Here is a 12,653-nt window from a genome sequence, read left to right as displayed (position 1 = left end):
CTAGATTGTATATACATATATGCATATCACATCATATAATCCTTTTATATTCATAATCTTACATTTTTTACTAACCTTCTCTTTCTTTGTTATTTTTATTAAAAAAAATGTCCCTGATCTAAGTGTTTTGTGTATAGTTCAACACTTTTGTGTGAGCATTGTCTCCGCCACATTTCAACAGCTTAAATATGCTATCATACTTCTGTTATGTCTTACTACAGGTATTAAGTTACGCTGATGCTGTTTATTTTGGCTTGCCACTCAGACAATTCAGACAACACACTTTGCATATCCCTGCAGCTCCAGGTTTATTCTTCTTGTTGTCATATAGATAAGTTCATTAAAGGGAAATTGTACACTAGATTTTTTTTTTTTGCATAGTTGTTTTGTAGATGATCCATTCATATAGCCCATCTTGAACTGTTTTTGTAACAATGTATAGTTTTTGCTTATGTTTTAATAACATTGTGTTGATTTTAGACTCCTAACCAAGCCCCAAAATACCACATGTAGACCTAAGTCTAGAGACTCCTGCTGCTCTTGCTTGTATAATCTGTTTTTTATATCCAGGGAAGGGGGAGCATCTTTCAGAGTGTCCCATCCTAACCTCATCAACAGTGCTAAACTGGGAGCTTCTAAGCAAGTTTTCAAAAGGTTTTATATTGGATTTTAGTTCAGTAACCGTGCATATTCTTCTTTAAAGTAGTGTCTATTACATGCAGTTATATGAAAATCGATGTACACTGTCCCTTTAAGTAATACTAAACAATTTTTACTCTGGGTAAATTAGTGTATTTTTTCATGATCATGTCTTTGGGAACTGTCTTTTTCAGAAATACCTTGAACCTCTAAGCATACAAAGAACTTCAGGGTTAAGCAAGTTTGTATTGGTTTGAAAAGCTGTATATATTGGGAAAAATAATTAATGAGATATTTGTACTGTTGAGGTTTAATTTGTTGGTTTGATGGCAGCAGCTTAGGTGATTGTTCGGTTTTCACAAGATACCTTTGGCCTGTCTCAGGATCCATTTGTCTTTTCACATAAGACTATTAGTTGGGGGGCTGAAAATAATATTTTCTGAGGCAGACGTCTTAATCAAAACTACATCAAAATAATCTTAGAGCACAGGAGTCCTCTCTTATTGATGTCAGAGTATTTTTTTTTACTACTAATCATCTGGGGTCCTAAGATATTTTAACATCATGTAAGGATTTTATTTATTAACATGATGCCAACCATCAGGGTGAACCAGCAAATATGCTATGATTCTTGTCATATATTATATCCCTTTAAATCACTGTTAAAACATTTTTTCTCAATATTAAACCTACATTTCTTTAGTAAGGTGGTGGTGAGAGTCCACAAGCCATTACTCCTGGGATTCAATTCCTGGCCACTAGGTCGAGCAAAGCTTCCAAAAACTCTGAGTACTTAATCCCTCCCATCTCTCTGGTATTATAGGCTTGACTTTGCCTCCACACGAGAAAGGTGAAGAATTGAGGTGCTCTATATTCTTCAGACCGATTTGAGGCCGATTCCCCTCAGGGAGCTGCTACCAAGAGACAGAGGGGAGATTAGAGTATTGGGCAGTGAGAAAATTACACCCAGTGAGGAGTTGGTCACAAGCCTGCCACAGTTGTCGCAGGGACTAGTCTCTTAGCCTCCTACTGTTGGATTGTTGATATACTCCACACATAGATCCCCCCCTCTGCTGTGATTTCTACCGGAAGCAGTCTTTTCTGCAGTCAGTATGCACTGAGGCAAGTGCAGTCATTTCTTGCACTTACATTAGTAGGTACACCAATTTTGAGGTGCATCATACCCAGGGGATGTACACATATAACAGATTAATTCCACCTTAATTTTTTAGACTTTTCATATTTAGTCTAGTGATTATGTAAACATTATTATGTGGTAATAACTGTTATTTACTATTCAGCTAATTCACCTAGGGGTTTCATCTCAATGCACTGACTTAGCACGGCAGTTACAGTTAGTAACTGGGATATATATATATATATATATATATATATATAGATTGATATATACATATATATATATATATATATATATTAGTAGAGAACCCAAGGTATTGATCTATGCCCATTTTGCTATATTTCATGCCACTGTTTCACCACCAAAATACATTGTTTTTGGCATTTAGAAGGCTGCTAAATGCAGCTGCGCACCGCACTTCCCGGTAGTGAAGGGGTTAATCAGGTAGCTTGTAAAGTTAATTTTAGCTGTAGTGTAGAGATTATACCCGGATCCCTCCCGAACAGTGCACTTCCCTTCCACTCTGCCAGTATGCAGTTTTGGGAGATTATTTTTTTAATTTTTATATTTTTTATTTGTTTATGTCATGTAGGGAACCCTCCTCACCGATCCACCCACCTCTCTGATCCCCTTAAACCGCTCTCTAGCCCTTCCCCCTCTCACTAGCTATGGCCATCTCAGGTATTGACAGCTGTCTGCCAGTACCCAGTTTGTAGTGGTTTTTTTTTTATTTTTTACTGGTTTTATTTTTATTATTTATTTTAAAATTACCCTCTCCCCCAACAGATTGTATGGAGGAACCCCTCCCTCACCCTTTACATAGTGTAGGGAACCCATCCCTCCCTCACTAAACATTTTTATGTAGGTAGGGGATCCCACCTTCCTCCCCTCCTTCCCCCCTCCCGCGATGCACCACCCACCCCCCTTCTTCCATTTCACACCACCCACGGCAGCACCGCAAGCCAATGCAAACAGTGACACTGTGGTCTTAGCTGTCAGAGCTGACAGCCGGGACTGCAGCATGAGGCAGAAGGTTGGGCATAGCTAATAAGTTAACAGGGTACACTGAGCAAAGTACTGCTGGTCTAGATTTATTTCTTAAGGTTGTGAGACTACATGATTCCTTACTTGTGTTACTTCATCTACTGGCCACCAGGAGGAGACAGACAACCTACACCAAAGCGTTAAGCATTCCTTCAATTTCCCTTTCCATCCCAGTAGTTTTTTGCCTCGCCAAGAATAAGGCAAACTTAGATGTGCTCATGGATAATCCCAAATTTCCATCTAAAGGGGAGGAGTGTCCACTGCTTCATTAATCACTTGTGGGAATTAAGAACCTGGCCACCAGGAGGAGGCAAATACAACCCAGCTAAAGGCTTAAATACCTCCCCCACTTCCTTCATCCCCCAGTCATTCTTTGCCTTTCGTCACAGGAGGTTGGCAGAAAAGTGTCGGAAGATTCGGAGTAGTCTCTTATGGAGGGTAGTACTCTTTGCAATGGGACTGGAGTTTTCAGTAGTAATGTCAGCCTCTCAGTGAGAGCATGGGTGAAAGTTAGAGACCGGAGATGCAGGGGGAGTTCTTCTGCGAAACCATCCCGACTCATATTAACAGCTCCTTAAGCAATCAGCGTTGACGAGTTTCACTGCCTGCTTTTCTTCTCTCAAGTCCATGTCAGGACGCTACTAACCTGTCACAATTGAAGTGCCGTGTTCCTGTTCATATATATATATATATATGCGATAAAGCTAGAAGACAGGGTCACAGTGTGTGACTCCTTTTATCTGTATAGAATCTAGGGTAATACCCTCTGAAGGGGGTTATGGAACAGGGGGGATTTTAATATACATAATAATGTTTATTGTGTTTTTTTGCTGCACTTGTGGAGATGAGGATCTGTCAATGTGGAACAGTTAGAGAGAGATTGAGGCCGGCTTTTTGGCGTGACTGGGTGTGGCCTCAGTAACTTCCTCTTTCTCGACCTGTGTTCGAAGGAGACGGAAGCTGTTTCTTGTAGTCCGGGTCATAGGAGGTGGTGAGTGCCCTGTCCATTGGGATATAAAGGTGCCATTTAATCTATAATCAAGTCCGTAATAAAGGCGCAAGCTATGGATGACTCTGATATGTTGGAGGATACTCCTTCCTTATCTAAAACTACTAACTGTGTATACTGTGAGGAGGTTCCTGTGGAGCTGCCGTTACAGCTCTGTTTTACATGTTATGACAATATTACTACTTCTGAAAAGAATAAAGTATTTAGTGAAACTGAGCCGTCCAACTCTGAGGGTTCTCCATCCCGCGAGGTGCATTCCCTACAAGCATCTCCGATTACACAAGCAGTTCCCCAGGGCACTACTAACCCTCCCGCGGGAGGGGCCCTTTGGCCTCCAGGTTTCGCTGATCAATTGCAGGCGGCGGTTAAAAGAAGCTTTTCCCCGTTCTGGACGCGCAGCTTGAACTGTGGGGAACCGTCCCTAAGGTGGATGGTACTATCTCCACGCTCGCTAAGAGAATGACCATTCCACTTAAGTATAGCTCCTCTTTTAAGGAACCCGTGTATGAAAAGATGGAGGCCATGTTGTGGAAGATGTTCCAACTAATGGGGTTCGTTTTCCAACCGGCGGCGGCTGTCACTGCGGTGGCTGGTGCGACTACCTATTGGTGTGATGCACTATCGTCAATGGTTGAGGTGGAGACCCCCCTGGAGATTTTGGATCGAATCAAAGCCTTAAGGGTAGCACATTCGTTCATTTGTGATGCTAACCTGCAGATTATTCGCCTAAATGCTAAGACGTCAGGGTTTTCTGTTTTAGCTTGCAGGGCTCTGACTAAAATCGTGGTCTGCTGACATGACATCTAAGTCTTGCTTGCTTTCCCTACCATTCAAAGGAAAGGTTTTGTTTGGCCCGGGCTTGGATTCTATCATATCTACAGTCACAGGTGGCAAGGGCGCCTTCTTACCTCAGGATTAGAAAGCCAAACCTAAGGGATCTACTTTTCGTCCCTTTCATGCAGACAAGTCTCAGCGCCAGCAGCCTTCCGCAAAATATGAGCAATTACAAGGGATTTTGGAAGCCAACAAACTCCTGGAATAAGTCCAAGCAGAACAAGAAGCTCTCTGAGTCAAAGTCAGCATGAAGGGGCGGCCCTGACCTGTCCTTGGACCAGGTAGGAGGCAGATTATCTTTTTTTGCGGGGGCCTGGAGGGGATACGTTACAGACACTTGGGTCCTGGAAGTCGTCGCCCAGGGGTACAGGATAGGTTTCGGTTCGTATCTGCCCAGAGGCAGGTTCCTCCTGTCAAACATCTCTTCAAAACCAGAGAAGAGAGACGCCTTCCTGGGATATGTGAGGGATCTCTCATCTCTCGGGGTAATCGTCCCAGTTCCTCCGGCAGAAAGAGTTCTGGGGTATTATTCAAACCTTTTCGTGGTCCCAAAGAAGAAGGGCACGTTTCGTCCAATTCTAGACCTAAAGGCCCTAAACAAGTTTTTGTCAGTCCCATCGTTCAAGATGGAGACGATCAGGTCAATTTTGCCTCTGGTTCATAAGGGGCAATTCATGACGACTATAGGCCTGAAGTATGCTTGCCTTCATGTTCCAATCCACAAGGATCACTTCAAATTTCTAAGGTTTGCCTTCCTGGACTAGAACTTCCAGTTTGTGGCCCTTCCGTTTGGTCTGGCGACGGCCCCAAGAGTCTTTACAAAGGTTCTGGGAGCTCTTCTCACAGTAGCGAGAGCCAGAGGGATTGCAGTGGCTCCGTATCTGGACGATATCCTGATTCAGGCTCCATCCTATAGTCTGCCAGAGGATCACTTGAGAGCTGCTCTCCTTCTACTTCAATCCCACGGGTGGAAGATAAATGAAGGAAACAGTTCATTGGTCCCCAGCAACAGGGTGGAGTTCCTGGGAACGATACTAGATTCTTCTGCGATGAAGATATTTCTGACAGACCAGAGAAGTTGCAAGCTTGTCTATCCCTACAGACATCCTCCAGGACATCTGTGGCCAGGTGTATGGAGGTAATTGGGCTCATGGTATCCAGCATAGATGTCATTCCATTCGCCAGGTTTCATCTCAGACCTCTGCAGCTGTTCATGTTGAGACAATGGAACGGCGATCATTTAGATTTGTCCCAACAGATATCTCTGGACAGACTGGTAAGAGAGTCCCTGTCTTGGTGGACCCGACCGGGCCAGTTGTCCCAGGGGACTTCCTTCCTGAGTCCATCCTGGGAGATTGTAAACACGGATGCGAGTCTATCAGGATGGGAAGCTGTTTAGGGTGCTGGAAAGGCACAAGGCAGATGGAATCGAGCCTACCTATAAATATTCTGTAACTTCGAGCGATATTCAACGCTCTGAAGGTTTGGCCTCCTCTGGGGTCGTCCCAATTCATCAGATTCCAATAGGACAACATCACCTCAGTGGCTTACATAAACCACCAGGGGGGGGACAAGAAGCTCCCTAGCAATGAGGGAAGTATCTCGGATTCTGGAATGGGCAGAGACTCACAATTGTTCGCTCTCAGCGATCTACATTCCGGGTGTGGACAAATGGGAAGCGGATTTTCTGAGCAGACAGACGTTTCATCCAGGGGAATGGTCTCTCCTCCCTGAGATGTTTGTGGAGATCTGCAGCAGATGGGGAACGCTGGAAATAGATCTCATGGCGTCCAGACTCAATTGCAAGCTACCCAGATATGGGTCGAGATCCAGTGATCCCCAGGCGGAACTGATAGACGCCTTGGCGATACCCTGGGACTTCAACCTAATCTACATATTACCACCGTTGCCTCTTCTACCTCAAGTAGTGGCCCGCATCAAGCAGGCCGCGGAGGACGTGGTTTGCGTATCTGGTGGTGATGTCGTCATATCCGCCGTGGAAGTTACCTTGTTGCAAGGATTGCTCCGTCATGGCCGCGGAGGACGTGGTTTGCGTATCTGGTGGTGATGTCGTCATATCCGCCGTGGAAGTTACCTTGTTGCAAGGATCTGCTAGTTCAAGATCCTTTTCTACATCAAAACTTTGATTCTCTGAGGCTGACTGCGTGGAGGTTGAACGCCTAGTCTTAGCCAAGAGAGGTTTTTTCGGAGAGAGTGATCAACACTATCGTCCAGGCCAGAAAGGCGGTCAATAGATGCATCTACCACAAGGTGTGGAGGACCTACTTGTCCTGGTGTGAGGAACAAGGATACCCATAGCATAAGGTCAAGGTATCCAGGATTTTGGCCTTTCTCCAGGAGGTTCTGGATAAGGGTCTTGCCGTTAGTTCCCTAAGGGGACAGATCTCGGCTTTATCTGTACTGTTGCATAAGAAGCTCACAGAGCTTCCTTACATTCAGTCCTTTGTTCAGGCACTTGTTAGGATTAGACCGTTTTTCAGAGATCCGGCTCCTCCCTAGAGCTTAAACTTGGTGCTTAAGGTCTTGCAGAGGACTCCGTTTGAGCCTATGCATGCCCTGGACATTAAGATTATCTCATGGAAGGTCCTGTTGTTATTGGCTATTGCATTGGCATGCAGAGTTTCTGAGTTGGTGGCCTTACAATTTGAGCCTCCTTACTTTGTTTTTCATGCTGACAAAGCCGTTCTGCGAACCGGTTTGGGATTTCTTCCCAAGGTACTGTCGAGTTGTAACATTAACCAGAAAATTGTTGTTCCTTTCTTGTGTCCTAATGCTTCCTCTTCGAAGGAGAGGTTACTTCATAATCTGGATGTGGTTCAGCCTTGAAGTTTTATCTTCAAGCCACGAAGGAGTTCAGATAGACGTCGTCTTTATTCGTTGTGTATTCTGGAAGGCGCAGGAGGCAAAGGGCCTCTGCAACTTCTCTATCTTTTTGGTTGGGAAGTATGATCCATCTGGCTTATGAGACAGCGGGACACAAGCCTCCTCAAAGGATTACGGCTCACTCGACTAGAGCTGTGGCCTCTTCTTGGGCCTTGAAGAATGAGGCCTCTATGGAGCAGATTTGTAAGGCGGCAACCTGGTCATCCTTACATACTTTTGCAAAGTTTTACAAATTTTACGTTTTTGCTTCGGCGGAAGCAGCTTTTGGGAGAAAGGTTCTACAGGCTGTGGTGCCCTCAGTACAGGGTCTGCCTCCTCTACCCTCCCGTTTTCTTCATTCAGTGTCCTCTAGAGCTTGGGTATTTGTTCCTACAAGTGATGAATGAAGCAGTGGACTCTCCTCCCCTTTAGATCGAAAACATAAATTATTAGATCGAAAACATAAATTATGCTTACTTGATAATTTCATTTCCATCATGGAAGGAGAGTCCACTGCATCTGCCCATTCTCTGGTGGACAGACCTAAATACATTTTTTGTTCTTCTGGCACCATTTATACCCTGATATTTCTCCTTCTGTTCCTTGTTCCCTTGGCAGAATGACTGGGGGATGAGGGAAGTGTGGGAGGTATTTAAGCATTTGGCTGGGGTGTCTTTGCCTCCTCCTGGTGGCCAGGTTCTTAATTCACACAAGTGATGAATGAAGCAGTGGACTCTCCTCCCCACGATGGAAATGAAATTATCAGATAAGCATTATTTATGTTTTTCCCTCAATGGATAGTTCCTGGAAGAGTGGGACCTAGGAGAGTACTGGCTGTGCAATGTAAACCTCCTTGCGGGAGTAGTGGTTACAAGCCTGCCATTGGTGTCGCTGGGACAGTTCCTCCTCCTTTTTTGGCCAGGAAGAAGTACTCCCTTATTATATCCTCTACTGTAAGTAACAGTACAGGATGGGGTTTTCACTGTATCCTAAGGATCAGCATTTGGGTAAGAACAGTGGAGGGGACATTTGCTGGGTAATTACCTGCATGTCTAAAGGCTGTGACACACTACAAGCGGAGCGATGCGCAGCGTGTAGATGCGGCTGTGCACGCTCAGTGTGTCCTGCCTATTCATCTCTGAGCACTCTGCTGGGTCAGGTCGCATAGCTGAGCGTTCAGAGATGAAATATTTGATCTTCAGAAGCGATGTGGAGCGAAGCAGCTGCCTCGCGCCGCATCACTTGCAGTGTGTCACAGCCATTATACAGCCCACAGGGTATCGGCAAATACATATTGTTCTGTATATCATAGCCAGCTCACAGCAGGTCAGCACACAGTACAACCATGACACATTCCTCATGGCTGGGAATTAAAGCAGCCCCCAACAAAAAATTAGGAACACTTATTCTAGAGCACATTTCACCCTCTTTTGGACAAAAGGGCTTCTTCTATGTATGCATGTATGTATATATGCATGTGTGTGTATATATATATATATATATATATATATATATATATATATTTATATGTATATAATATGTGTGCGTGTATGTGTATATATATATATAATTTAACCCCATTGATTACCAGCGCCACACTAAAACAGTTAAGGGATTAAATCATTGCGCCTAATTATTTAGGACACACATTATTGCATGGGACACACAAAGTGAATTAATCTTATTGCTATTCTTTCACTACAGGGCACAGGTAGCTAAGGGTGGGGTAAATGAAGGAGAGTATCTTGCTTACTTGCCACATAAATACACATCAGCCAATGAAACTATCAAGCGGCTATACAGATATTTGGCTTCAAATGGAAAAGGAGCAAATATACTGTACATACTCCTTTCATTTATGCCAGTGACTTAAAAAGTCATTTTTACTGGGCTCCATATATAATAGAGAGCAAGACTTGTTTATATCTTAAAGTGATACTGAACCCAATTTTTTTTTTCTTTCGTGATTCAGATAGAGCATGCAATTTTAAGCAAAGTTCTAATTTACTCCTGTTGTCAATTTTTCTTTGTTCTCTTAGTATCTTTATTTGAAAAAGCAAAAATGGGTCGGCTCGTAAGCTTACATTCCTGCTTTTTTTTTTAAAAAAAAAGATACCAAGACAACGAAGAAAAATAGGAGCAAATTAGAAAGTTGCTTAAAATTGCATGCTCTATCTGAATCATGAAAGAAAAAAATTTGGGTTTAGTATCCCTTTAATCTTACTAAACTTCTAGAGCTAAGATTTGTATTTTATAACTTAAAATAAAAAACGTTTTCTTTTTCTAGCTTCCTGTTCTGTTCGAAGCCTTCAAGACTTGTCTCGTATCTACATTCGTCGCACACTTAGAAACTGCTTGAATGATGAGATGCAGGCAAAAGGTATTTTTGCCAAGCCCCCGCCAAAACGGAAAAGGAGGAGGTGCCGCAGGCGCCGCATTAACACTTATGTGTTTGTTGGCAATCAACTTATTCCACAACACTTAGATAGTGATGATGATGAAAAGATTGATGAGGACAGCAAAGAAGAAGAAAAAGATCATACTGAAGTTTTGAAACCTGAAGAACCTCAACAGAATCTACTCAGAGAAAAAATTATGAGCTTGCCGCTCCCTGAATCTTTAAAAGCATACTTGACCTACTACAGAGAAAAATGATCGACTTGAGTTTAAAGCTTTTACACCTGCTGATAATTGTACTTTTTGAAAATGTAGCATTTGTTAAGAATCAACTTAGCAGATAAAACTGATATTTGAAAACAAAATACCTTGGACACCTTAACTCTCCTTTCATCACTTTAGTTTATTTTTTTAAATCTATATTTTCTTTACATTTTGAGATACAATGTACACAGGTTTTTATCTGTAACAGGTTATCGCAAAGTGATAGGGTATATGTTGCAAATTAAAAACGCATCTTTCTGTGAGTATTTTCTAGTAGATAAGGCATTTGATTCCCAAGCCTTGTGCACAATAAAGCACATTTGGGGCAGTCTATTGTGGTTTTTGGCTGCTGTCATAATAATCTCTCTAAAAAATAGCAAGATACATAAATGGCAGTGAAATATAGGCAAAAATAGCATTTTAATAAGTTCCATCATTTATGGTATAATTTACTGTTTAAAGGTATCAACATCTTTAAACAATGTTTTCCTTAAAATATATAAAGTAAAAAGCCTAAACCCACACATTTGTTATATACTTACTGTAATTCCTTTGTTTTCAAAACATTAAATTTGTGTTTGATAATTTATCAATAATTTGTTTAATAGTGTTGTTACTGTAAAGAACGAACTGTAATTGAAAGAGGTCTTGTAATTACTAAAAAGATAAAGTATACCATGTACTGTTAATAACTTGGATTTTTGAGTATTCAGTTTAGTCAGTGATTTCTGGATTAGCTTCAATATTCTATTTACAGGGAAGGTTAAGATTCCACTTAATACTTTTCCTAGGATGAGACAACCTGGATTTTTAGTAGAATATTTAGTACATAAAGTAGAATACATAGTGATATGTACATTTATATGTTTCATCTTGCTGCCTGGCTAATTTCTTACTCTTTGCAGCTCTCCTTTTCATGTTTAGGCCAGATGGGGAAAAATGTGTTGGCAAGTGCGAATTGTATAGATTTGTCAGTGACTTTCTAGGTTAACTGTCTCTAGAAATGAAGCATGAGTAACAGTTTTTGAATTTCCTACATCTAAGCCTTTCTTTTTAGGTCAACAAAACATGGTATTGAACAATATACTACAATGGCCAGCTTCAAATATATTCTTGTGCTATTAGTATTCAAACCTCTAAGTGCACAATATTTAAAAGAATGTGTCTTTCATTTTCTAGAAAGTGGCTTTCTGGATATTTTATTTGCATTAATAGTCAAACAAAGGTTAAAAAAAAACACTGAGAAAGTAATTTGTTTTATTTTTCTTGAGGCACAAATATCTTAACATTCCTACCATGTCATTTTCACCAGCTAAACAGTTACCTAATCATTAGGAAGGGCAATATAGACAATAACATTATTTTTGTGACAATTTATACCAGATATACATCTTTGTCGGAAAATACAGTAACTTTAAAATAGTATGGCAATATTTGTCAGTTTATGAATCCACATTGACTTATCTGACATGTAAATATCTATAGCCACCTTCACCTTTTTATGTAGCATATTTTGAAGCTTGAAATAGATTTTGCTCCACATTGCTGTGGCAGTTGCTTGGTTGTAATCTGTGGAAATATTGTTAGGCATTTAAGGTGGCTTAATTTGAAGTCCATTTTTAAAGTGTGTAATATAACTTTCTTTAAACTGCCGAGGTTGTCATAGCTGCTTTATTCTGGTTTATAATTTTTTTTTTAGTATGTAATTCTGAAAATTTAAATGACTTCCTCATCTTTGGTTTAAAAACGCCTGAGCTGTTCGGTGTGGCATCTTAGTTAGCTAACTTATAAATATTTACAATCAGATTATTTCCAAAACTGTGAACTCAGTTGTAAAGTGTATGGTGTTCTGGGTTGTTGGACAGTGACAATAGCTTATTCAAGTTTAAACTGATATGTATAAAATGCTTTTGTAGGATGCCTGCACTCGCTCATTCATTTAATTGCACTCTTTGAAAATACGGTTAATGTTTCCTGACGATTCTTCATGTTTGGTTTCTGTCTATATTCTCAATAAATGATTTTCTCATTCTTTTCTCTGTTTACATTTTTATTAACATAAATGAAAAATTGCAAATAAAAAGTGTATATTTGAACTTGTTTACTTATTTTGTTGATTGGGGGATAATTGCAATAAAAATACTCCTGAAATGTTCTTTTAATATACTATAGATTTCTTCTACAAGATACGACGAGTCCACGGATTCATCCTTACTTGTGGGATATTATCCTCTTGCTAACAGGAAGTGGCAAAGAGCACCACAGCAGAGCTGTATATATAGCTCCTCCCTTCTCTCCACCCCCAGTCATTCTCTTTGCCTATACTAGTAATAGGAAGAGGTAAAGTGAAAGAGGTGTTAAAATGATAGTTTTTAGTTTTCTTCAATCAAGAATTTTTTATTTTAAATGGTACCGGTGAGTACTATTTTTCCTCAGGCAGCATTT

The 12,653-nt window shown here is 41.0% G+C and overlaps 1 protein-coding gene across 1 annotated transcript in view; it reads left to right on the top strand.

Annotated features, from left to right (window-relative positions):
* The window catches only part of PCMTD1 (protein-L-isoaspartate (D-aspartate) O-methyltransferase domain containing 1), a 293,038-nt gene extending 280,795 nt beyond the window's left edge, over window positions 1-12,243 (top strand). The window contains exon 6 of the mRNA XM_053715034.1: window positions 9,835-12,243. Within this exon, the coding sequence (XP_053571009.1) occupies window positions 9,835-10,202 (368 nt within the window). The 3' untranslated portion in view covers window positions 10,203-12,243. The remainder of the gene's footprint in view (window positions 1-9,834) is intronic.
* The last annotated feature ends 410 nt before the right edge of the window (window positions 12,244-12,653 follow it).

The sequence above is a fragment of the Bombina bombina genome, chromosome 5, assembly GCF_027579735.1.
Source record: "Bombina bombina isolate aBomBom1 chromosome 5, aBomBom1.pri, whole genome shotgun sequence".
NCBI lineage: Eukaryota > Metazoa > Chordata > Amphibia > Anura > Bombinatoridae > Bombina > Bombina bombina.
This window is presented reverse-complemented; position numbering and strand designations above follow the sequence as displayed.